This window comes from Podarcis filfolensis, assembly GCF_964270895.1.
Source record: "Podarcis filfolensis genome assembly, chromosome: 7".
Lineage (NCBI taxonomy): Eukaryota > Metazoa > Chordata > Lepidosauria > Squamata > Lacertidae > Podarcis > Podarcis filfolensis.
Window position 1 is genome coordinate 80,426,003 of NC_139603.1, and position 27,018 is coordinate 80,453,020.

Here is a 27,018-nt window from a genome sequence, read left to right on the forward strand (position 1 = left end):
AACAAGCATTTATGGTTTCCCTTCAGCAAGACCCTCTACATAAATGATATAACTGTGGTTAAGAAAATAATAACCTTTCTCTTTTCTCTTTATTTTTTTTAAGTAATTGCATTGAAACAGTAGAATAAAAAGACAGCATAAAATCACATAAAATAATAATAAATTTCTCTCCCACTTAGGTCTCTCTAACCAAATATTCTCATCCCTGGGGAAGGCGCTCTCTGTACATGCTCAGAGGCACCTCGAAGTAGTCGACAACATTTATTTATTGAACCGAAATATATGCCAAGCTGGCTAAGGCTGCCTAAACATTCAAGGATATAAGTGCTGAGCCCTGGCTTACAAATATGTGCCGCTCTTCGCGCCGCCTTGCCTCTGCTTTCGCTCCTCTGCGAGCGCACAGAGGATGCAGTTGCGGCGACGCTCCGCTGCGCTGCAGCAGCCCCCGGGCATCTTTCTCTGCCGCGCAACAGGGGCGGGAGGAGGAGGAAGAGGAGGAGGAGGAGGGGAGAGAGAAGGACAGAAACTACAGCCCCCATCATGCAGAGCGCCACGGCGAAGCCTTTAATAGGGTAGGGCCGGGAGCAAGATGGCAGCAACGGCGGCGGCTCCGGCTGCAAAGGGAAAGGGAGCGGCGCAGGTGAGTGCGTGCGCTGCCCGCCGCGGATGTGCGGGCATCGATCTCAGGCGCGGGTATCGCTTTGTAGAGGAGGATGCGCATAGGCTCCCATTTGCAGGGCCAGGGAGACAGCAGCAGCAGCGACAGAGTCCGTCCTCCCTGCCTCATTTTTCCTCTCCCCTCCCTTGGCTTGGGCACAGTGGACTGAGGTGCATTGCAATTTTTTTCCCTTTTTTGCATGTTGCATTCTTAACGTTTTATATGCCGCCTTTCCTCCCAGGAGCTCAAGGCGGCTTACATGGTCCTCTTCCTCCCCGTTTTTATCCATCCAACAGCCCTGCGAGGTAGGTTAGGCTGAGAGCTGGTGGCTGGACCCAAGGTCACCCAATGAGCGTCATGGTTTTTATCTGAGCGTTTTCCCTTCCCCTTTTATCCCGTTTCCCCTCCATGCTTCCTCTCCCCTCCCGTTTCACCCCAACAACAACCTTGCAAGGTAGGCTAGCCTGGAAACAGGTGGTCACCCAAATAAGCTCCGTTGCCTGAGAGGAGATTTGAACCCTGGTCACAGCCTTATGCTCTAGCCCAGTATTTCCCAAACAGTCTCCAGCTGTTTTGGGACTACAACTCCCATCACTCCTAGCTAGCAAGACCAGCGATCAGGGGTGATGGGAATTGTAGTCCAAAAAAACAATCAGATACCCAAGTTTGGGAGACAGTGCTCTAGCCACTTGAACACACTACCTAATTCACACAAAGCATAGAGCTTTCTTTGCTTATTGAACCCTGTGTCGTTGGCTGCGTCGTTATAATTATATCTGGGGTTTTCTCTCCCCCGCCCCTTTTCTTAACTTTATGCCGTCTGGAGAGGAAAGTATATTTCATATTTAGCAGGACCAGGTGAAAAAATGAGTTAGGTCTCTTGCTTGCCCTTTTAACAGCTGTGTAGACTTTCAGCTTAGCTACACCTGCTGAAATCTAGCTGAAATTTGAAGTCTGCGCGGCTATTAAAGGTGTAGAACCTTCTTCTCCTTTGCATCTGCCCCACCATATGCAAAGCATGCCTTCTTCAAATACCCCCTTGCCAAACCCTCTTGCAGTTTGTTGAGCGTGCGCTCATAGCTGTCAGGAAGATTTGACAATCCCTGTCGCTCCTCCATTTGCAGTCAGAACCCGTGGCTGGGAAGGTGGGAAATCCTTGCTGATCAGCTTATAGCTGCTAATCTGTTTGTCATCCCCGCACACACCTGCTTTCCTACGTTCCCTGCCCCTACAGATAAGGCAACTGTATCATGCCAGTTCTGGTGCCGAGGAGGAAGAGATTCTTCTCTGTTATGAAAAGCAGCGCTCATCAAATCCCCAAGTCTGGATTTGGAGTGTGGTGGATGAGAATGCAGCACAAATGCCAAGATAACCCTTGTTTGTGTCCCTGTTTCCTCTCCTCTCCAGATTAGGAACCTGAGAGGAAGCCTTTTACAAAGCTGCGACCCATTTAGTTTAGTATTGTCTACACTGACTGGCAGCAGCTCCCAGGGTTTCAGGCAAGGGACATTCCCAGCCCTACCTGGAGATCAAACCTGGAACATTCTGCATGCTAAGCAGGTGCGCTAACACAGAGCCCTTAATTTGTCGGTATGCTCAAAGCAATCTCTCTCCCCCTTCCCCAAGGTGTTGGTAATTTTGGGGTAAGAGTCAATCATATGCCAACAGATTAAGCAATGGGCTGTAGCTCAGCAGGAGAGCACCTCTGTTCTACATGTGGAAAATAAAAAAACTTCCTTCCAGTAGCACCTTAGAGACCAACTAAGTTTGTTATTGGTATGAGCTTTTGTGTGCATGCTCACTTATTCAGATACACTGAAGCAGGTTTACCACACCTATCAGCCAATCACCCATTCCCACCACCCTTCTGAGTAATATCCCTCCCCACCCTCTCACTATATATAAAGGTCTGGTGACTTCTGTTTCAGTGTATCTGAAGAAGTGTGCATGCACACGAAAGCTCATACCAAGAACAAACTTAGTTGGTCTCTAAGTTGCTACTAAAAGGGACGCGGGTGGCGCTGTGGGTTAAACCACAGAGCCTAGGACTTGCCGATCAGAAGGTTGGAGGTTCGAATCCCCACGACGGGGTGAGCTCCTGTTGCTCGGTCCCTGCTCCTGCCAACCTAGCAGTTCGAAAGCACGTCAAAGTGCAAGTCGATAAATAGGTACCACTCCGGCGGGAAGGTAAACGGCGTTTCCGTGTGCTGCTCTGGTTCGCCAGAAGCGGCTTAGTCATGCTGGCCACATGACCTGGAAGCTGTACGCCGGCTCCCTTGGCCAATAAAGCGAGATGAGCGCCGCAACCCCAGAGTCAGGCATGACTGGACCTAATGGTCAGGGGTCCCTTTACCTTTACCTTTAAGGTGCTACTGGAAGGATTTTTTTTTATTTTGTTTCAGCTACGGCAGGCCAACAAGGCAACCTACCTGTTCCTAATTTAGGTAGTACAGTTGTAGTTGATTGGGAGGTTTGGTGCACCAAACCCACTTCCCCCAAATCTCTTGACTTATTGCTGTAAATAAAGTGATGGGGAAACTTAACCGGAAATGGTTTAAGGCAACATCATCTAACCTCCTTTCAACCATGCAAACAAATCAGGATGAATGTTCAATGAACAGGTCATCTGGAAGCTCCCTAACCTAGGGAGAAGAAAGGAGGCGTCCATAGGGCACTGATAAGTGCAGTGCATCTGACCCACATTTCCCTCTGGTTCTCTGTTGTGGCCATCCAGAGGGTCCTCTTTAGTTGTTTGCTCCCCAGCAAACTGATAGTCAGATGTACTGCCCCTGAATATGGAAGCTCCATTTGGCTGTCACGCTGTTAATTTGTTTAATCAACCTCCTGAAAAATCATCTAAAGCAGCCTTCCTCAAACTTGGCCCTCCAGCTGTTTTGGGACTACAGTTCCCATCATCCCTGACCACTGGTCCTGCTAGGTAAGGATCATGGGAGTTGTAGGCCAAAAACATCTGGAGGGTCGAGGTTGAGGAAGCCTGCTCTAAAGTAAGGATGGGGAAGCTGTGGCCTTCCAAGTATTGCTGGACTACAACTCCCATCATTCCTGTCCATTGGCTACACTGGCTGGGACTGATGGGAACTGTATCCCACAGCATCTGTCTGCCTCTGATCTGTAGAGTCACAGATCAGGGTCACTGCTCTAAAGCCAATATCAATCATTACATTGTGTGGCTGCACATTGTAATTGTCCTTCATGTGATGATGGCTTGGTTTTATTGTCCTGAGTCTGCCGCCAATCAGTTTTATTGGATTTCTGGTTCTAGGAAGCAGGAAGACAGGAAGTTAATAACCTCTATCTTCGCTCCTCGCTTTCCCTACAACAGGCATAGGCAAACTCGACCCTCCAGATGTTTTGGGACTATAATTCCCATCACCCCTGACCACTGGTCCTGTTAGCTAGGGATGGTGGGAGTTGTAGTCCCAAAACATCTGGAGGGCCGAGTTTGCCTATGCCTGCCCTACAACGTTTAAGACTTCTACCCAATCACCCTGGTTATCTTTTTATTTCTGGTATACTCTGAATCTTTTGCATTTTTTCCCCATTGGGAAGTTTCCCCTCCCCCCAACCATTCATCCTTAGGGCTGTCCTATACTGCTTCTTTTCTAACTCTGTGCTCTTCACTTGAGAAAACGTTCGCTGGCTTTCTTTGATTAGAAAACACAGATAAAACACTTAAACAGATGTTGCCGTTTTGGAGAATTAAGGGGTGGTATTCAGCTAAGTTTTACTCAGAGTAAATCAACTTAAATTAATGAACATGGCAAGTTAATTTCAAGGGGTTTACTCTGAGTAAAACTTAAGTTGGCTACCACCCATGGTTGTTTAATGTTTAACTCTAAATACCTAACAGTTGCAGAGTTTGTTTGACAGTAGAAGATGGCAATAAATAATAATGCAAATGTTGGGTTTATTGACTCATAGACTCATAGATGTGTAGATGACACCCCCCCCCCGATCATCTAGTCCTATCTTCTGCAATGCAGAAATCACAACTAAAGTACAAGACTCATTAGAGATGTTTAGAAAATTCATTGTTCTGATATGCTGAAGGAATCAAATTCCCTGCTACTGGCAATGGAGTCTGGCTTGTTATAGTAGATTGTTGTTGTTGTTGTTGTTGTTTAGTTGTTTAGTCGTTTAGTCATGTCCGACTCTTCATGACCCCATGGACCAGAGCACGCCAGGCACTCCTGTCTTCCACTGCCTCCTGCAGTTTGGTCAAACTCATGCTGGTAGCTTCGAGAACACTGTCCAACCATCTCGTCCTCTGTCGTCCCCTTCTCCTTGTGCCCTCAATCTTTCCCAACATCAGGGTCTTTTCCAGGGAGCCTTTCCTTCTCATGAGGTGGCCAAAGTATTGGAGCCTGAGCTTCAGGATCTGTCCTTCCAGTGAGCACTCAGGGCTGATTCCCTTCAGAATGAAGAGGTTTGATCTTCTTGCAGTCTATGGGACTCTCAAGAGTCTCCTCCAACACCATAATTCAAAAGCATCAATTCTTCGGCGATAGTAGACTGTAGCGGGTGTCAAATGGAATTGTGTCCTGGTTATTTGTGTGTGTGTGTGTGTGTGTGTGTGTATGGTCGTAGTTTTTCCAATCGCTGATTCCAGGCTGCTGCTATTTTGGGGGTGGGGGTGGCATTCAATCAGGGCTATTCAGGTTGCATAATTACAGTTGATTGGGAGATCTTTGTGCAACAAACCTGTTTCCCCGGAAGATCAGACTTTTTTGCAGTAAGGAAAGTGACAAGAAAATGCGAGACAAAAAGTGTAAGCTAACACTTGCTTTGCTGCAACTTCACCTAACCTCCCCACAAATGCTCATTAAATAGCCAGCACTGTCTAATCTCATTGCAAACAGATCAGGATATATACTGAACAAAACAGGTCAGCTGGAACTGCCCTCATTTCAGAGGAGGTGGACTCTGCTTGTGAGCTACAGTTTTCTGAAAGACACAACAGCAAAAAGGGATGCATGGTGACTGTAAGCTATGTGTAAATAAAATCCAGTATACCATTACAAAATATAATAGTGCTTAACATTTGCATGGATCGACAGGGGATGCAATCTGCTTCTGAGTGCACCAGCTTTTGCTGTGAAAATGGCAAGCCAGGAATAAGGCTGCTGATTGCCAGGCAGCTCATGCTGTGATTAAAGTACAATCCTGAGCATATACTGAGAATTTATTTGTCTCTTTAGCTTCTTATTGGCTGTGGTTCTCTAAGGAAATCAGGCAGAGATCTTTCTCACTCAGGCACCCTGTGATCCCTTTAACTGACATTCCAAGGGGATGAATTTGGGAGCACTTCCAGAAGGATGCACACCAGGAGTGGGAAACCAGTGACACCAGGAAGGCTGCAGGTCTCTTGCGTCTGTCAGCCCCAGGCAGCACAGCCAGTGGTCAGAGGTGATGGGTAGTTGCTTTCTTAAAATGTATAGACTCATAGAATTGCAGAGTTGGAAAAGACCATGAGGGTCATCTCGTCCAACCCCCTGCAATGCAGGAATCTTTTGCCCAGGGTGGGGCCCAAATCCATGCAATTAAGAGTCTCGTGCTTTACTGACTGAAGGAGGACCACAGATTCCCCATCCAACATCTAGCCAAATATGAGTGGTTTCAGAGGAGGGTATAAAAGATGGTTGGTAGAGCACGAGACTCTTAATCTCAGGGTTGTGGGTTTGAGTCCCACGTTGGGCAAAAGATTCCTACATTTCAAGTGGCTGACCCAGAGATGACCCTCTTGGTCCCATCCAACTCTACAATTCTATGAGTCTTAAGTTCTATGCGGGAAGGATGAAGAAATTATATACCCAGTACAGTCATACCTCAGGTTATAGACGCTTCAGGTTGCTTTTTTCGGGTTACAGACCGCCGAAACCCGGAAGTACTGGAACGAGTTACTTCCGGGTTTCAGAGGTCGCACATGCGCAGAAGTGCTGAATTGCAACCCGCCCATGCGCAGAAGCGCCGCTGTGGGTTGCAAACGCTGTGGGTTGCGAACGTTCATCCTGCACGGATCACGTTCGCAACCCAAGCGTCCACTGTATATCCTTTATACAGTGGTACCTCGGGTTAAGAACGTAATTCGTTCTGGAGGTCCATTCTTAACTTGAAACTGTTCTTAACCTGAGGTACCACTTTAGCTAATGGGGCCTCCTGCTGCCGCCATGCCGCTGCTGCGTGATTTCTGTCCGCATCCTTAAAGCAAAGTTCTTAACCTGAGGTACTATTTCTGGGTTAGCGGAGTCTGTAACCTGAAGCATCTGTAACCTGAAGAGTCTGTAATCCGAGGCACTACTGTATACATAATAGATCTCTGTGGTCTGTGAGAACATTCCATGGATCTCAGAAGCCCATTCCATAGTAAGGCGCCATCTCTACTATACATTTAAAGGACATGTTAGCTATTCTGGTTAACTCTGTGAGGTTTGTGTACATTGGAATATAGGAAGCTTCTTTAGAAACGTAGAGTTGGATGGAGCCCCAAGAGTCATCTAGTCCAACACCTTGCAATGCATGAATCTCTCCTAAAGCATCCGTGGCAGGTGACCATCCAACCTCTTCCTAAAAACCTCCAAGGAAGGAGAGTCCACCACCTCCAGAGGGTGACCGTTCCATCATTGAACGGCTCTTAGCACCAGAAAGTTCTTCCTGAAGTTTAGTCGGAATCTAATTTCTTAATAATCATAATAACAATAATAATAATAATAATTTATTATTTATACTCCACCCATCTAGCTGGGTTTCCCCAGCCACTCTGGTCGGCTTCCAACAGAACACTAAAATACAATATCCTATTAAACATTAAACACTTCCCCGAACAGGGCTGCCTTCAGATGTCTTCTGAATGTCAGGTAGTTGTTTTTCTCTTTGACATCTGGTGGGAGGGCGTTCCACAGGGCGGGCGCCACTACCAAGAAGGCCCTCTGCCTGGTTCCCTGTAACTTGGCTTCTCACAGCGAGGGAACCGCCAGAAGGCCCTCGGCACTGGACCTCAGTGTCCGGGCAGAACAATGGGGCTGGAGACGCTCCTTCCCCCATTGGTTCAAGTCCTACCCACCAGAGCAGGAGAAAACAAGCCCTTATACTGAGTCAGACCACTGGTCCATTTAGCTGCATTTAGCTGTCTACACTGGCTGGCAGCTGCCCTCCAGAGTTTTGAGCAGGGTTCCCTTCTAGTCCTTCTGGAGATGCTGGAGACTGAACCTGAGCTACAGCCTTTCCCCTTATCATTGCCATCGGTGGACTACATAGACATAATAAATTTGGATGAAAGCACATGTTGAAATCTGAGCCTGTGTTCTCCATTAAATGAGGCAACCCTGGAAAGCGATGTTGCTGTCCACAGCATTGGTGCAAAGAAGTTATTGCAAAGAAGACGAGCACCGAGGCTCTTGAAATGTTAATGTTGTGCCCGTGTGCCGACACTCCTCTATCGACTCTTCCCAAACGAGGCAAAATAGTTGAGTGTTGTGGGCGGCTTTGCACTTGACATTTTCAGTGTGGGTATAAATACCCAGAGTGCGAAACAGGCAGGCTCCCCGTCAGTTGTCAAAGGCACGTGCAGGGAATGGTGACCATTCCCTGCAAAACGCGCAGAAGCAAGCGTCTGATTCTTGGCTGCCCCTTCTGCGATAAAGCGTCTATTTATACATGCACCCTCTGTTCACACTGGATGAGGGATGTGTGCGTATACGTGTATATATAAAACACCAGATTTTGTTTTAATCTTTAAAAATAGTGGGTTTGAAACACATGTGGGGAGCTGGTTGACACAAATCAAATTAATAGTTGTCGGTTGGGGGAGTGGGTGAGCAATCCTATGGCAAGATCTGTCTGGATGAGCAGTTTAGGATGCAGCCAATCTCTGGCTCAGCCAGCTGATTCCCCTCTTGGCTGGAGTCAAATTCACAACCCTGGCTCAGCCCATTATAGGTAAAGGGACCCCTGACCATTAGATCCAGTCGTGGCCAACTCTGGGGTTGCGGCTCTCATCTCACTTTATTGGCCGAGGGAGCCGGTGTACAGCTTCCGGGTCGTGTGGCCAGTATGACTAAGCCACTTCTGGCAAACCAGAGCAGCGCATGGAAACACTGTTTACCTTCCCGCCGGAGCGGTACCTATTTATCTACTTGCACTTTGATGTGCTTTCGAACTGCTAGGTTGGCAGGAGCAGGGACCGAGCAACGGCAGCTCACCCTGTCACAGGGATTTGAACTGCTGACCTTCTGATCGGCAATCCTAGGCTCTGTGGTTTAACCCACAGCGCCACCCGCATCCCCAGCCCATTATATGTTGGTGTAAATTGCTCATCCTGGCTCAGCTGCTGAGCCAAAGCTGTTGTAAGTTTGCCAAAGGGGGGGGGGATCCTAAGCCTGTACACCACGCAGAGGCCCCCAACTCATAGGGGCCCAGTTCTTTTGCTCATGTTCTGAATGTTAAGGGGGAGGGGGAGACCGAGTGTTGAACTGAGAGGGGAAGGAGGAAGAAGCTCTCAGGAGTTCAGCCTACACTCGAGTAGGACTCTGGCAGAGACACATTCCAGAATGGCACGTTCCCTCCCTCCTGGTCGATCGTTCAGGAGTTTCATAAGCTTTCTGCTGCCCGAACATCACAGCGACCGATGCCAACCGACACCGGCACACTTAGGGATCCGCAGAGTTTGCGCATCATGCGCGTGACCTGACCTCAGCAACTCAGCATTTTGGCTAATCAACTTTATTTACATATAAACGCACACATGGCTCCCTCTCTCTGTAGCATCAGAAAGCAAAGAGAGAAAGACAAAGGACAATAGTCCCACTTCATGGAACACAGTAACACAAAAAATCCTGTCTCCATCACTTCCCACTCTCTGGAGTCAAAACATACACCGTCATGTGAAATACAACAATCCCATGACTGCAATCATGCAGCAGGAATTCTAACAGAAGCAGCCCCCGGCTGGTGGTGGCAGCAGGAGGGGGAGGGGAGGCTGATGGTTGAGCCAGCGGCAGCTCCTCCTTTTCCTGCCATGTAAGGAAAAGATGGGGAAGCAGTCCCCGACTGGTGGTGACTGCAGCACGAAGGAGTGGAGGCCAAACAGGAGAGAGGAGGAGCCACCGGCCGTTGAAGTCACACTGCCACCATGTTCAGCTCCAACCCCTGGCTCCTCCCGATGTCCTGACATCACGATATCGCACGCACGACACCCTGAGGTCATGCGCACATCATCACCTCTCCAATCCTTGACGCAGGTTGGCGCCTTTGTCACCTGGTCATGTGGTGACCCAGAATAGAACACAGTTTTAAAGGCACGTTTTTCCTCTGCCAGGCTTAGGCAAAGTGCCAGCACCAGTCCTGCTGCTGAATAGGGTTTGGGTCTTGTCCATATTGAGAGAGTCAGAACTTACAGGGTTAAGAGGTTCTGAGTGACGCCTCACATTCTTGGAGGCGTGTTTAGAACACTGGGAGTGGTCAGTATCTCTGAGAGAGAGAGAGAGAAAGACACACGCAGTGTGAGTCTAGCCAGATCCGGGAGAGGATCAAGATGAGTGCGCTGTCACCGGGAAAGTAACGATCTGTTGTTTTTGTACGAGATTAAAGCTACTTGTAAGATAAGGAAGACACCGAGCGTCTGCCTGATTTATTGAGCACACAAGGCTTACTTCCGTCGCTGTGCTAAGCTCTGCTAACTGCAGCTGGGGGGCCCGGAGGGAGCAGAGACGCAGGGAAGCGTGTGGACTCCGTGGGCAAGCGAAGCTGCCAGTAAAGTTCTCCAAAGTCCAACTGTACTCCGGCTTAACTTACTCCAGGGGTCAGCAAACTTTTTCAGCAGGGGGCCGGTCCACTGTCCCTCAGACCTTGTGGGCGGCCAGACTATATTTTGAAAAAATGAATGAATGAATGAATTCCTGTGCCCCACAAATAACCCAGAGATGCATTTTAAATAAAAGCACACGTTCTACTCATGTAAAAACACCAGACAGGCCCCACAAATGATCCAGAGATGCATTTTAAATAAAAGGACACATTCTGCTCATGTAAAAACACGCTGATTCCCAGACAATCCGTGGGCCGGATTTAGAAGGCGATTGGGCCGCATACGGCCCCCGGGCCTTAGGTTGCCTACCCCTGACTTACACCTTCCTGCTATACGCCAGCTTCTTGTGCATAGGATTGCTCTCCTGATGGAACGACCAGCCTTCTTTTATTTAACTGATAAGACTATCGTCGCCATGCCCCTCGTTGGCCAGAGTTATGGCTCTGATTTCCCCAACGGCTGTTTGTATGTTCTGTGATTCTGCAAAACCAAAGGCAGAATTCTTCCTGACAACCTCGGTTTTCATTTAGGGGAGGGGGAAAAAACACACACAAAACCCTCATGTTTCTTGTCCCCGTGGCTGCAATGCTATTATAGAATCATAGAATTGTAGAGTCGGAAGGGACCCCAAGGGTAATCTAGTCGAACCCCCTGCAATCCATGAATCTCAGCTGTTATGCAAAGACAAATGGAAACCCTGAAATATGTTGAACACATTTACCGGTAATTTATACAACTTGGGGTTTTTCGACACATTGTTTGGATTTCCTTGGTGCAGACTTTCATGCATTTGCTTAACCCTACTTGCCCCTCACTTCAACAGTTTTTGACCCTGTTTTAAAGCTCCAGGTTCTAAAAGACCCGTCGGCCAGTATTTCCATATCTTGTCCTCAGCTGCTGTGTGTCTCAGCCCTGTGAAAACCCATATTTTTTAGGTAATTAAAATGTTTTGGCAGCTCATTGATTCCTCCCCTCCTTTTACACCATGAAACCTCAGTAAAAGAATTTTTTATTTAGTGTGGGATGCAAAAGCTGGTGGGCGACATCTGTTTGACACACTCCTTAGTGGGTCCAATGGTACATTTTGGGAGGGGGGGGAGAGAGAGAAACTTTGCTTTTTTTCCCCCTTCCCAAAAACCATAGGACATTTTTTTTTATGTAACTGGGAAAAGTCGCACGCAGCATATTGACAATCTGTCGGTGCTGCTTAACCATTGATTTTTGTTTTGATGCTTCTCTTCGCTGCTGCTTCTTTATTATAAAATCATGCTGATGGATGACAAGCTGCAGGTGGTAGGAGGATGAGAATGGGCCGAGGTGGGAATAGCCCATTCGAGTTGTCTGCTGGAAGTAGCAAACTGGTGGGGAGAAAGCAGAAAGGGGAAGGGCGGTAATTGAGAAGACCAAACGCCAGTTTTGGCTGTAGCCAAGGGTTCACTAGAGACAGAGGCCCTGAAGTTGACTGGAGAGGTTATGAGGTACTAATTCCTTCCTCTTCCAGCCTTGCTGGCTCTCAATCCTAGGTTGGCTCCTTCCCATTGCATGCTATGCGTCCTACATTTTGGGTACCCTTTAATTATTATTATTATTATTATTATTATTATTTATTTATTTATTTATTTATTTGTACCCCACCCATCTGGCTGGGTCTCCCCAGCCACTCTGGGCAGCTTCCAACAAAGACCAAAAATACACTAAAATGTCACACATTAAAAACTTCCCTGAACAGGGCTGCCTTCAGATGTCTTCTAAAAGTTTGGTAGTTATTTTTCTCTTTGACATCTGGTGAGAGGGCATTCCACAGGGCGGGTGCCACTACCGAGAAGGCCCTCTGCCTGGTTCCCTGTAGCTTTGCTTCTCGCAAAGAGGGAACCGCCAGAAGGCCCTCGGCGCTGGACCTCAGCGTCCAGGCAGAACAATGGGGGTGGAGTCGCTCCTTCAGTGCATACTTTTATGCATAGTGCTCAATGCAGCCGCCTATAAAATGTTCATTTTGCATGCAACCTCTGTGCACACCACAAAGCACTTTTATACCACTTTAAACAGCCACGGATACCCCCCCCCCCAAAAAATATGAATTCTGGGAACTGTGGTTTGTTAAGCGTGCTGATAGTTGTTAGGAGACCCCATTTCCTTTCGCAGAGTTACAGTTCCCAGAGTTCCCTATGAAGAGGGATTGATGGCTGAGCCACTCTGGGAATTGTAGCACATCCCACCCCCATCAACACACACATACACATACATCTGAAGAAGTGTGCATGCACACGAAAGCTCATACCAATAACAAACTTAGTTGGTCTCTAAGGTGCTACTAAGGGACACAGGTGGCGCTGTGGGTTAAACCACAGAGCCTAGGGCTTGCCGATCAGAAGGTCGGCAGTTCGAATCCCTGTGACGGGGTGAGCTCCTGTTGCTCAGTCCCTGCTCCTGCCAACCTAGCAGTTCGAAAGCACGTCAAAGTGCAAGAGGGTAAATAGGTACCGCTCCGGCGGGAAGGTAAACAGCGTTTCCATACGCTGCTCTGGTTCGCCAGAAGCGGCTTAGTCATGCTGGCCACATGACCCAGAAGCTGTACGCCAGTTCCCTCGGCCAATAAAGCGAGATGAGCGCTACAACCCCAGAGTCGGTCACAACTGGACCTAATGGTCAGGGATCCCTTTACCTTTTAAGGTGCTACTGGAAGGGATTTTTTTTTATTTTGTTTCGACTATGGCAGACCAACACAGCTACCTACCTGTAACATACACATACACACAGACTGGAGATTTGCAGACCCACCAAACCTTTGAACCTTTGAAGGAGAAGGTGCTGGGCAGATATTTAAAAGGGAAGCGGATCTCTGTTGTTGGTAAACAATTATTTCCCCCCAGCTACTACCAGTTTTACTTGTCCACATCCACTAAATTGTGCTACTGGAATATCGCTTTATAAAGAATGTCAAGCAAAGCGCCTGTTTTTCGGGTTTGATTCCACGGTGATATCCAAAAACTAAACTTGTGGTGGCTGTCATGGCAACAGTGTCATAATACTTGCTATTAATATTACACACTGAGAGCATGTTTTGAGGCTTGCCAATTATGTCTATATCTATATATCTGATGCTTTCGCACACACCCCGTCATTGCGTTTGAGCTACAATATGCCTAAATATTTTTGAGGGGAAATGTTATGGAGAAAATGCAACGGGCCTCCTCCCCTCCCCACTCTACAAAATTTTCACAGCAGTATTTCTCATGACCTATTTGATGCATATTACTGGTTTTCCAGATAATGGATGTGTGAGTTTCTGCATGTCTCGCTGCACTCTTCATCTCTGGTCAAATCCCCATGTTTATCATGCAGTAGTTTCAAAGTATCTTCTGGAGAGTAACAAGTGTGAAATGCTATTAGTGTAAGCCAGGGACTGACGGAGCAGTATGTTCCCAATCCGGGTCTTCTATGGCAGCTGGAAAGGTTCTAACCAAATGTCTCCATCCACTGCAGTTTTCACCGACTCACCCTCTTCTATATATGGTCCCTTTAAGCACACCTACATTTCATTGGATGCCAAGATTGGACTCCTCATACTTGGGTTCCAGCGTGGATCTGGGCCTGAACTTAAGGGCACAGTTTTGTAGCTAACATAATCCATGGTTGGGCAGCAGGGAAGGGTTAATCTGGTTGTTGTTCTTGTTGTTGTTATTTATTAAATTTGTATACAGTGGTACCTTGGTTTACGAACTTAATCCGTTTGGAAGTCCATTCTTAAACTGAAACTGTTCTTAAACTGAGGCGCACTTTCCCTAATGAGGCCTCCCACCATTGGTGCCCTTCCAACATTTGGATTCTGTTCTTAGACCGAGGTAAAGTTCTCAAACCGGGACACTATTTCCGGTTTTGCGGAGTTCATAAACCAAATCGGACTGTCCTTAAACCGAGGTACCAATGTACTGCCCTATATCCACAGGTCTCATGGTGGTTGTCAACATAAAATCACAACATTAAAACACAAAATTCATAATAAACACAAGAACAACCCAATATCACACACACACACACACACACACACACACTTTATAAGGGCATTGGAAGTCTATCAGGTAGCAGCTTGTGGTCAGCACCATGGAGAGTTCACATCACTTGTAGGAATTGCTCCATCACCTGTTGAAGCCCACTGAGCAGTTTTTTAGTGTCTGGAGACAGCTCTAACCCACTCTTGGCCATTATGGGCTGGCAGAAGTCTGGATTTGTGCTGTAGCTTTCATGTGTATGTTCTGTCTTCTAAACCCAGAGATGAGTGCTTTTTAGATGGTCCTATATTGAAATGGTCTGGACCTACATTGGCTCCCAGTACATTTCCGAGCACAATTCAAAGTGTTGATGCTGACCTTTAAAGCCCTAAACGGCCTCAGGCCAGTATACCTGAAGGAGCGTTTCCACCCCATTGTTCAGCCCGGACACTAAGCACCGAGGGCCTTCTGGTGGTTCCCTCACTGCGAAAAGTGAAGCTACAGGGAACCAGGCAGAGGGCCATCAGATGTCAAGGAGATAAACAACTATCTGACTTTTAGAAGACATCTGAAGGCATCCCTGTTTAGGGAAGTTTTTAATGTTTGATGTTTTATTGTATTTTTAATATTTTGTTGGAAGCCACCCAGAGTGGCTGGGGAAAACCATCCAGATGGGTAGGGTATAAATAATAATATATTATTATTATTATTATTATTATTATTATTATTATTATTATTACCACTTTAAAAATATGGGGTCTTGGCTCTGAAGATGGTTGTTTGAAAGACTTGAAGTGGACAGTTTCATTACAGGCCCATTACACAAATTTGCATACAATCTGCATGCAATTACTCTGAGCTACAGGATGGGCCTCGTACATGATATGGATTGAGACCTCTGCAAATTAACATTGTGAGTGACTGACCTCTAAGCAAAGGGAATCAATGGTTTTTTGTTTAGAAGGAAATGGATAGGAGATCTAAGGATCAGTGCAAAAGGATTTTCCCCACCTTGGGCTACCACTCTTAACACCATCACTGGACAGATGACTGCCTAATTTTTCAGGACGTACCCTCGGTTTTCTCCCTTTGTTATTGGACTTTGGGCAGGGAATAAAAGTTCTCTAAGGCAAATCCCACCGTAGCTGCATCTGCAGAACCTTCTATGCCACAGAAACACACTTTCAAGTTGACAGAGAACTGGTCTGTACAAATAGGAAATGTCATGTCAATTTCTAAGGCAATAGGATTGCCTGATCAGTGTTGTTTTAGTTCAGTTTGTGTGTGTGTGTTTAAACATTCTGAAAAGGTTGCTCTTTTCAACTGTCTGGCCTTCTAATTTAGCTTTAGTTCTAAAAGTCAAACTGATACCTTCTTAACCTGTGCATAATTGGTATTAAGAGCTAAGAATACTTTCTGTTGGCCTCTTTCTTTGGCACCTCTTCCATCCTCACTAACGTTAGCTGCTGATTGTTAATGATAATGGTTGGAGAAGAAAGAGCATGCTTTTCAACTCTGATTTGGAAGAACTTGCAGTGAGCAAAACATTAATTCTGTGTATAATTAAGCAAACTTGTGACCTGAGTGGCTCTCCTGCTATACTGAGAGCTGTGCCAGATGTAGCAATCAGTGCTGGTTTTCTGGGTTTATTTCCTGGAGGTTTTCTCCATGCATATTGGGGTCATTTGCATTGTAAACTTTTGGGTTTGCATCAGGAAATTTTCTGTTGCCCTAGAAAAGAGTGGTCTCATTTAGCATGTTCGCTTCCCTTGTGTTTAGTATTCAAAGCTAAAACCTTTGAAACTCACAAGCTGTATTTGCAGTTGGCATCTATTCTTTGCTACTAATGGACTTATAAAAACGGGGGAGGGGAAAATCCATGGAAAAATAAAGCACTGGAAATTTGATCATGGGGAATTTTCTGCCCCACATATCTGGTGACAATAAGAGGGAAAGGGTAGACAAGGAGTTGAATTGACCTGTGCTTCCTTATCATGTCTAAATGCAAACTTTTGCACCTCCACTGTTATGGAATATACTCCCTCCTGAAATAAGAGCGGCCCCATCAGTATTGGCATCTCGACGGCTTTTGAAAATTCACTTGTTTATATGAGGGATTTCCTGGATCTCTTGACTTGAGCCTCCTGTTTTAATAGCTGTGCTGTTTTAATGGGATTGCTTTATTGCATATTTTGGTTTCTGGATGTTTACATTTTGACGCTTGTGTCCTGCTTCTGGAGTGATGCTTCCAGTTATGGAAAACAAATGCTGTAGTTGTGGATTCCAGGGTACAAAATAGACTTTCTTGAACTATCTTTCTCTTGAAACCCTTCTCCTTTCTTTTATCCATTTTCCCCCAGATAAGGCTTTCCATCCAGGTTTCACGCTGGTTTTCAATTAAGCTTCGTGTGTAGCATTTGCAGCTGGTCTACACGTCATGGTTCGGAAAGGTGAGTGCAATGGGCAATTTATTCTGCGCACGTCTGGCTTATAGAACTGATATAGATAAGCTTGATGCATATGAATATTTGCATTTTGTCAGGTTGTCAGTGTATGAAAGGCTTTTTAGTTGAGTAAGCACCAGCTTCTTACCAATTAACTGATTAACTGACTGCCGGTGAATAATTTTGCATATTATCTTAATCTCAGTACAGGCACCAGTTTTTAGGCCTTTGAAGGAAGCGAAAAGGTAACATGGAACCAAGAAAAGCTATGTTGTCTCCTTTCCCTTTTTCATATAGGGAAAGGCCATTGTTATTTCCTGTTACACTTTTCCAGTGCATTGGAATACCCTCAAGTTATAAATGTGCTGTTTATTTGCAGGCCAGACGATGAAAACTCAAGCTTGATTAAATTGCTTAAACCAGGGGTAGTCAACAGGTTGCACTCCAGATGCTTTTTTTGGAGTCCAACTTCCATGATCTCAGAACACGGGCTATACAAGCTGAGGGTGAACCAGAATTGTAGCCCAACAGCAACATTTGAAGGTCACTACATGGGCAAGCCCTGAATCAAAACACACAAGCCTGCCATTTTGTATATGCATTCTGCTGTGCAGAGGTGCCTATGTGGAGTTCAAAGGTTACACTGTTTATTACAGCATAATAAACAGTTAACAGCACAATCCTATGCAAGGTCCCATTTTGTATAATAGGACATATTCCCAGATGAGTGCATGCAGTCTTCAAATGTTTATTAACTAAGCCTTTTGACTTGAAAGAAGGGGGGAAAGCACCTCACACAACAGCAAGCAGGGTCAGAAGGTATCCTGTAAAGATGTAAATGTTCTTTGGGCACCATGATAATCATTATTCAGTATACAAAGCAGCCACAGACAGCCATGTAGGAGAAGTCTATCAATAATCCTGATGGCTGTTAAGTCTAACAACATTGCATAGGATGGGGACCTTGTGGCTCTCCAAATGTTGTTGGATGCTGACTCTAATCAGCCTGAGCCAATGTGACCAGTAGCCAGGGATGATCCCTGCATTGCAGGGGGTTGGACTAGATGACCCTCGGTGTCCCTTCCAACTCTATGATTCTGTGATGGGTCTTGTTGTTCAGCAGCATCTGGAGGGACACATGGGGTCCTTATCCCTAGTGTAGGGTTAGGTGTGATGGCAGGTGTTCAAACCTTTTAAGCAAGGGATTCACTGGCAATTATTCAGGATTAGCAGCACTGTGTTTATCTGAGGGGCAAAGAAAACTAATTCAGAATAAACTGAAGTCTGAGGTGATAATAATAATAATAATAATTTATTTTTTATACCCCGCCCATCTGGCTGGGTTTCCCCAGCCACTCTGGGTGGCTTCCAACAAAATATTAAAATACAGTAAAGCATCAAACATTAAAAGCTTCCCTAAACAGGGCTGCCTTCAGATGTCTTCTAAAAGTCTGGTAGTTGTTGTTTTCCTTGACATCTGATGGGAGGGTGTTCCACAGGGCGGGTGCCACCACCGAGAAGGCCCTCTGCCTGGTTCCCTGTAACTTGGCTTCTCACAGTGAGGGAACCGCCAGAAGACCCTCTGCGCTGGATCTCAGTGTCCGGGCAGAACGATGGGGGTGGAGACGCTCCTTCAGGTATACTGGGCCGAGGCCATTTAGGGCTTTAAAGGTCATCACCAACACTTTGAATTGTGCTTGGAAACATACTGGGAACCAATGTAGGTCTTTCAGGACTGGTGTTATGTGGTCTCAGTGGCCGCTCCCAGTCACCAGTCTAGCTGCCGCATTCTGGATTAGTTGTAGTTTCTGGATCACCTTCAAAGGGAGCCCCACATAGAGCGCATTGCAGTAGTCCATCTCATTCCTTCTGCCCTCGTGCCTCAGTGTCTTTCAAGTATCAACCAGAAGTGGTTCACTGGGTGGGGGAGAGGCATGTTCCCTGAAGGGAGGGTCGTTGTTGCATACCAGGAGGGAGGGGGGCAATGTAGCGCGGCAGTCAGCACAGTGCAAGCGCTTCTATCAAAGTCTTCTTCTACAGTGGTAAGGGACACGGGTGGTGCTGTGGGTTAAACCACAGAGCCTAGGGCTTGCCGATCAGAAGGTCAGCGGTTCGAATCCCCGCGATGGGGTGAGCTCCCGTTGCTCAGTCCCTGCTCCTGCCAACCTAGCAGTTCGAAAGCACATCAAAGTGCAAGTAGATAAATAGGTACCGCTCCAGCAGGAAGGTAAATGGCGTTTCCGTGCGCTGCTCTGGTTCACCAGAAGCGGCTTAGTCATGCTGGCCACATGATCCGGAAGCTGTACGCTGGCTCCCTCAGCCAGTAAAGTGAGATGATCGCAGCAACCCCAGAGTTGTCCGTGACTGGACCTAATGGTCAGGGGTCCCTTTACCTTTACCTTTACAGTGGTAAATCAAAGTGTTTCTTGCTTTCGTCCCTTTTGGTGGCATATTCCACTGGCGGTTTATTAGGTTTATGGAATACTGTTCAAAGCTGTGAGACAGATAGAAGTGGGTGTAAACATGGGCCTTTTAGAGCATCCCTCCTTTAGCCCCTGGCAAAGTTCAGCACAGAGATGCACAGCTTGCTTCTGTGGATGTTGCCTCCATTTGTACAAGTGGGAGAGAACATTTAAAGAAAAGGGAAGCAGAACGACTAGAGAGATAATGGATGTATTACACCAAACTTGACATTTGTAGATGTGACCTGCACTCTCATTCCATTAACCTACAGAGGTGAGCTTGAATGCCTGTTAAATACATCTTTCTCGAGGAGAGCTGCCGTTCGGTTGGGTAAAACTCCCAACGATGTTTGACACGTTATAAGCAATGCCGCTGGAGTATAATTAATAATAATTATATAATGACTGAAATGCTAGACCTGTGTTCCTGTTGTGTCATCTCCTTTTTCTTTCAGGAGAACAGAATTGAAATGTCTGTCAAAATATTCTCAGTCAAAATTTCTTGCTTGCTTGAAGGCAGTAAGATGACAGAGATTTCATTTCTGTGTCCTTTATTTGACCCCGTTCCATGTGTGTGCTGTGACTTTGGAGGGGGGGCAAGATACCGCTGCAGCATTCTTTAATTATTATTCAAGAAGTGCTGCTTGAAACCTCTCCTACACTGACCTGTGCCAACTATGTGTGAAAGGGTGAAATGCAACTTTTTTTGCAAGTTAGGAAATTAGACTTCAGCCTCTCAGATCGCTAACTACGATCTCATTTAAAACTGTTGTCTTACCTTCCTTGCTTTAGATTTCTCTCTCTTTTTTTCTTTCAAAAAAAACCCAGGAGTCTTCACACTCCAAAGCAAAAGCTTGAATTTTCTTTCTAAATATACAAAACACTTCCAGTTCAGTGAGTCATTTGGTCATAGGGAAATGAGGTGCTAATTACCAAAACGATAAAAATAGGTGATTTTTTTTAAATAACGAAAACCAAAAGAACACTACAGTAGTTAAGAAGAAAGCGTTCCATCTGCTAAATCTATGGATTTTTACAAGTTAATGAAGCAGAACGAGTTTTTGCATGGAAAGATTCAGACATATATGGTAGTGATTGCTATGCTTCAGCTCTGGGGCATGAAGAGATATTTCTAGTGGACGAACATTGCAACCGCCCTGTAATATTCTACTGCTTGAGCCAGTAAACTTGATATAACCTTGCTCAGAGCTCTGGCACTCTTTAATAGTTCCCTCGTGTATAGCTTATGAAATTTCGTTGTTTCATTAACTGCCAGAGATGATCATTTCGTCTCTTAGTGTGAATTCTTTTCATTATCAGCATAATCTAAGTCTGGCTTCTACTTTAAAATGAAAAGCACAGATTGCAGGTTGGGGGAGGCATCAGCCAAATGTCCAGGATCAGGTGCTCTTCAGACATGTCAGTGGGATGCTTATCAGTGATTGGGGGAGCATTTAAGTGATCCAATCATGTGAGTGGGTGGAGATAAGGAATAAGGATGTGGATGGTATATACTGAATTCAGTTTTCACTGAAAGACACACCTAACTAATCTGCATTTTCTGAAACAATGCACCAGCTGAAATGCAGCCGTTGTTCATAATATACACTTCTCTGAATTTTTCAACACATTTCAAGTAATTTGTACAAAAATTCATATGTTGCGGTAAAGTGGTGCATTAAAAATGCACACATTAGTGAAAATGACATAGAAGCATTATGCTAGGGAAAATTGCTTTGCAAAAGTGCGTGCAACATGCATACATGTATAAATGCTACTGAATTTTCATGACGGCCTCCTCTTAAAAGTAAATACATTGCAAACTGATGCGGTCATGGGAAGAATTGAACTTAATAATGGAAAAATGAAAAAAAAATGACAGTCATCCATTCCTCCTCAGGAGTAAAAGGTAAAGGGACCCCTGACCGTTAGGTCCAGTCGCGGACAACTCTGGGGTTGCGACGCTCATCTCTCTTTACTGGCCGAGGGAGCCGGCGTACAGCTTCCGGGTCATGTGGCCAGCATGACTAAGCCGCTTCTGGCGAACCAGAGCAGCACACGGAAATGCCATTTACCTTCCCACTGGAGCAGTACCTATTTTGCACTTTGCACTACTTGCACTTTGACGTGCTTTCGAACTGCTAGGTTCAGGAGTAGCACCAAGAAAAAAGGCAGCAGCCCTAAATAAATTTCATTTATTGTATCACTGAGCAATTTTTCAAATTATTATTTTGGAGGAGGCAGTATTTCATAACTGTTCAAAATCCTTATTGCTGCATTCTGGTTCTTACAACTGCATTCTTCCTCATTGCTCACCTGTCTGCCTGCCTGGGCCATGTTTTTCCAGGAGTTTGCTGCTGCTGTGCTGCTTTGCGCCCTCGCTACAAACGCCTGGTGGATAACATCTTCCCTGAAGACCCAAAAGTAAGTAAAGGAAACGTCAAGCCACGTGGCTCAATTTGTTCCTGTGCTCAGGACCTGCTTGTCGGTTTCCAGACAAGTGTCTGGTTGGCTACCACGAGAACAGGATGCTGGACTAGATGGGCCTGATCCAGCAGACTCTTCTTATGCTCTTATGTGATCACACCTTGCATGTGAAAGGTTCCAAGTTCAGTTCTGGGGAACTTCAGGCTATTGGTTTCCATCTGTCTCGAGAAACCATGGAGCGCACCTCCGGGGATGAAGTCAAACTACTGGAGAGTCACAGCGCCTGCTGTGGCAGCAGAAACCGGTAACTTGTAACTGCTGCCTCCCACATTATTTTTGCTATGTTAGGAGTACCAAAGTGACTTCTCCAGGGCTGTATGGAGATCTTGTGTTGATCAGATGACAAGACCCCTGTAGGAATAACAAGGACGATAGGAGGTTGGATGCAAGTGAGCTGTGCAGGAGCCAGCTAGCAAGCAAGCTCCAAAACAAGCTGCCGGCTAGCTCTGCAGAGGCTCCTTTTATTAGCAGAAGTCAACACTTGGAAACAGTAGTGAAACCACTTTTATATGCCTGTTGTCTTTGTCCATGGAGTTTTCTTGGCAGGGATACTGGAGTGGCTTGCCGGTTCCTGCTCCAGGTAGATCATGTTTGGTCAAAACTCTCCACTATGACCTGTCCATCTTCGGTGGCCCTGCACAGCATAGCTCATAGCTTCTCTGAGTTATTCAAGCCCCTTTGCCACGGCAAGGCAGTGATCCATGAAGAGTCCATGGGACTCTTGAGAGTCCCATGGGCTGCAAGAAGATCAAACCTATCCATTCTGAAGGAAATCAGCCCTGAGTGCTCACTGGAAGGACAGATCCTGAAGCTGAGGCTCCAATACTTTGGCCACCTCATGAGAAGAGAAGAGAAGACTCCCTGGAAAAGACCCTGACGTTGGGAAAGATGGAGGGTGCACAAGGAGAAGGGGATGACAAAGGATGAGATGGTTGGATAGTGTTCTCGAAGCTACCAGCTTGAGTTTGACCAAACTGCGGGAGGCAGTGGAAGACAGGAGTGCCTGGCGTGCTCTGGTCCATGGGGTCACGAAGAGTCGGACACAACTAAACGACTAAACAACAACAAGTGAAACCACTCTGAACATAACGTATTTCCATCTAAGCACATTTCCAACATTAGCAGATACACATGTTAGGAGGTGTTTCCCTAAAATGTTCCCCGATACTTGATTACGTCTGCGTCCCCGGTCATGCTCCAGCCAAGTGTTAAGTCTAGTAACCAAAACTGTGAGAGGACAAATGATCAGGGGGAAAACCCTGTCTTCTAGCCAAGAAGGCAAAAGGTCAGGGAGTGTGGGCGCAATGCTTCTTGACACACTGTTGCATGCCTGGTGCGAGGTTTGCTTCAGCACAAGCGGAGCATCACCTCCACAATCCCCCCGCCTGCCTTGTTGACGTGCTGCAAAGGAAAGCAGAGCAACACCTTTGGCACCAGTTTGGCTGCAGGAGTTACCAGAAGGAGATATACCAGACTCCATCTAACCCTCTCAGGGACTCCACACCAGATCTGTGTAGGGGTTGCTCCTTAGTCTTTTCTTCTCCCAAAGATGCCCCACCAAACAGCAGAGGACCAGAGCTTTCTTTCTCCTAGATGGGCCACCTTCCCAGGTTGACCAGCCCCATCTGCCCTTCACCTCACTCTACAGCACATGTAGAAACCACCTCCTTGACCATATGACCCACCCTTGATCTTCTCAGTCCACTGGAGCCTGTCTTCGCATGCAGGGGAAATCCCTAACTCGCTGAGGGTTTGAAACCCATCGGCTACCCTCACCAGGGCACCCTCCAGGATTTCAAACGTGTCGCCTCTCCCAGTCCTACCTGGAGATATTGGGGACTGAACCAGGGACCTTCTGCATGCAAAAGGCAGATGCTCTACCACTGAGCTGTGGGAACCAGTTCCAAATAAGATGCAGCCATTCAAGTGTCCAACGCTTCAAGCTATTATCCCTCTGAATTTAAATACTCCTTCCAGCTAATGGATCAGCAACATTCCAGTACATTTAGGTTTAGTCCTGTGGGATGTTGTAATTCTAATTATTTTTTTCCTTGTCTTGCTAATAACTCATTCATTTTTTAAAATCAAGTGAAGTGTGCTGATAATTTGCATACCTTGCCTCTCCACAATTTAATTTTGCCCTGTGGGAATAATTTCAAGATTATTGTTGTTATTTTTTTAAATAAGTACTTTGACTTGAATTCTTAATTCTCTGTGAAAGAATTTGAAATGCTCTGCCAAACATAATTTGCAAAAAGAAAAGAAGCGCTATCCTTTCTGAAGTATTTATTTATATCCAAGTAGCTCAAGATGGTGCTCTCTTGTCCTTCCCATCCCCAGCTTTTCCTCACAACAACCCTGTGAGGTAGCATAAGTGGAAATGTGGTAACTGGCCCAAGGTCAGCCAGTGGGGGTGAGATGTGCAATCTGAAACTGGCTCTACTCAGTTCTGACACTCTGGCCATGTTGCCACAACTGGTCCTCTAGTAGATGTTTGGTGGAGGGGTGAGAGCCAGAATTCAGCAGTCTACAATCCTGCTTCTCTCCCCTTTCTATGATGTTCTAGAAAACAGGCATTCAGTGGCCAGTGTCTACACCAGTGCTTCCCAAACTTGGGTCTCCCGCCTTTTTTTGGACTACAACTCCCATCATCCCTAGCTAGCAGAACCACTGGTCAGGGTTGATGGGAATTGTAGTCTAAAAACACCCAGAGACCCAAGTTTTAGAAACACTGGTCTACATTATTGACTCATTTATTTTATGATATTCATATCCTTCCTTTCTTCCATCATGCGACCTAAGATGGCATGTACAGTCATAACTTGGATCCCAAATGCCTTGTGAGTCGAACATTTTGGCTCCCAAACGCCATAAACCCAGAAGTGAGTGTTCCTGTTTGCAAACGTTCTTTGGAAGCCGAATGTCCTGCAGCCAATCGGAAACTACACCTTGGTTTTCGAACGTTTTGGAAGTCGAATAGACTTCCGGAACGGATCCCGTTCGACTTCCGAGCTACCACTGTACATAGTTCCCAGATGGTCACCCATCCAAACACTCACCAGACTTGGACCCGCTTAGCTTCAACAAGGAGGTGGCCTTGTATGCCTTTGGTCCATTCCTCAGGACGCTATCTTCACCACGTCAATATCTGGCCATAGTATCCAAAGTGCAAATCATAAGTGATTTCTGTTACCGAGGAAAAAAGAAAAACATTGACTGGTGATTCTTCTTATGATTAGGATGGGCTTGTCAAAGCTGATATGGAGAAGCTGACTTTTTACGCCGTTTCTGCACCTGAGAAGCTCGATCGAATTGGTGCTTACTTAGCAGAGCGACTGAGCCGGGATGTTGTCAGACACCGTTATGGGTAAGCTTCTTACTCGTTAATGCTGATGTTATCTTCCCACCAGTGATTCTTTCAATTTCCCCCCATAATCTGGGCTAGAACCACAGATGTTAGATGGTGGAGAGGGTGTCTGTGACTCAGGTTGAGCAGCAGTTAAAACCAGTGGGAACTTTTTGCAGGAACTAGCTGTTATCAAGGGACACGGGTGGCGCTGTGGGTTAAGCCACAGAGCCTAGGACTTGCCGATAAGGTCGGCGGTTCGAATCCCCGCGACGGGGTGAGCTCCCGTTGCTCAGTCCCTGCTCTTGCCAACCTAGCAGTTCGAAAGCACGTCAAAGTGCAAGTAGATAAATAGGTACCCCTCCGGCGGGAAGGTGAACGGCATTTCCGTGCACTGCTCTGGTTCACCAGAAGCAGCTTAGTCATGCTGGCCACATGACCCGGAAGCTGTACGCCAGCTCCCTCGGCCAACAAAGCGAAATAAGCACCACAACCCTAGAGTCGGTCACGACTGGACCTAATGGTCAGGGGTACCTTTACCTTTACCTTTAACCTGATTTCAGAAGCCTGTCCTCGGAGGAACAGAAGCTTTGTAGGGCTAGAAGTTTTCATTTTCCTTTGTCTTAGGCCAAACCTACACATTGGGTGTCCAGCTGTCGTTTCAGCATGGCAAAACTCACTACGATCCACTTGACACAGTGATCACGCATCTAAGAATCTGAACTGGGCAGCGTTCAAAGCGTGGATGCGGTCAGGGAGAAAATGAGATGGTTTCATTTCACATTAGGCCAGGCTTGAAATTAGCCTGTGGTCCATTCACCATCTTTATAACTGTTCAGCAATGTGCTCCCGAGCTTGAATGATTGCATTCACACTTAGAGGTAATTGCGAGCCATTATCAGTTGTTGCTGTGAAAAGAACAGTGTTTTCTGTAAGTGACCTCGAGAACATATTACTCCTGAAGTGAGGTGAAGTTGAGTTAGGTGACATCCCACCTCTTTTGCAATAGGTCTGGACCCATCCCGCTTCTTATGGGCCTGATTCCGTCTTCTAACCTTGCCCAGCATAAAGCTATTTTTGGAGCTGGGAGTGGCAGAGGGTTCCTCTTTCTTCCAAGGCCGAAGTCCAAAAGAGGCTTTGCCAGCCTCTCCTTGCTCCACAAACAGCTCTGGTCCAGGTCAAAGGATTTTTCAAAATGTGGGTGCAACCCTACACAGTGTAGTATCCTGTGTACATCCATTGAAAAGAATTGGGGTGGTTTTAAGTCGACCTAAAAAGAAGGCTGGCGCTGTGGGTTAAACCACAGAGCCTAGGACTTGCCAATCAGAAGGTTGGCAGTTCGAATCCCCGCAACCGGGTGAGCTCCCATTGCTCAGTCCCTGCTCCTGCCCACCTAGCAGTTCAAAAGCACCTCAAAGTGCAAGTAGATAAATAGGTACTGCTCCAGCGGGAAGGTAAACAGCGTTTCCGTGTGCTGCTCTGGTTCACCAGAAGCGGCTTAGTCATGCTGGCCACATGACCCAGAAGCTGTATGCCGGCTCCCTCGGCCAATAAAGCGAGATGAGCGCCGCAACCCCAGAGTCGTCCACGACTGGACCTAATGGTCAGGGGTCCCTTTACCTTTAAAAAGAAGGCACGCATCCTATCCAGAAGTGCTCATGCTTGCTGGATATGTAATGACCCCTGTTTAAAGCATTTTTACCAAACCCTTCTCTGCCCGCCTCCCCCCCCCCCGCCTGGCTCTCAGAGTGGCTTACTGTATATCGGCTCCCTCGACCAATAAAGCAAGATGAGCACCACAACCCCAGA

The 27,018-nt window shown here is 46.4% G+C and overlaps 1 protein-coding gene across 3 annotated transcripts in view; it reads left to right on the forward strand.

Annotated features, from left to right (window-relative positions):
- Positions 1-513: 513 nt before the first annotated feature.
- The window catches only part of EFR3A (EFR3 homolog A), an 86,079-nt gene continuing 59,574 nt past the window's right edge, over positions 514-27,018 (forward strand). For all 3 annotated transcript variants that reach the window (XM_083621970.1, XM_083621971.1, XM_083621969.1), the window contains exons 1-4: positions 514-640; positions 16,831-16,920; positions 21,724-21,800; positions 25,103-25,230. In XM_083621970.1, the coding sequence (XP_083478096.1) occupies positions 16,908-16,920; positions 21,724-21,800; positions 25,103-25,230 (218 nt within the window). In that variant the 5' untranslated portion in view covers positions 514-640; positions 16,831-16,907. The remainder of the gene's footprint in view (positions 641-16,830; positions 16,921-21,723; positions 21,801-25,102; positions 25,231-27,018) is intronic.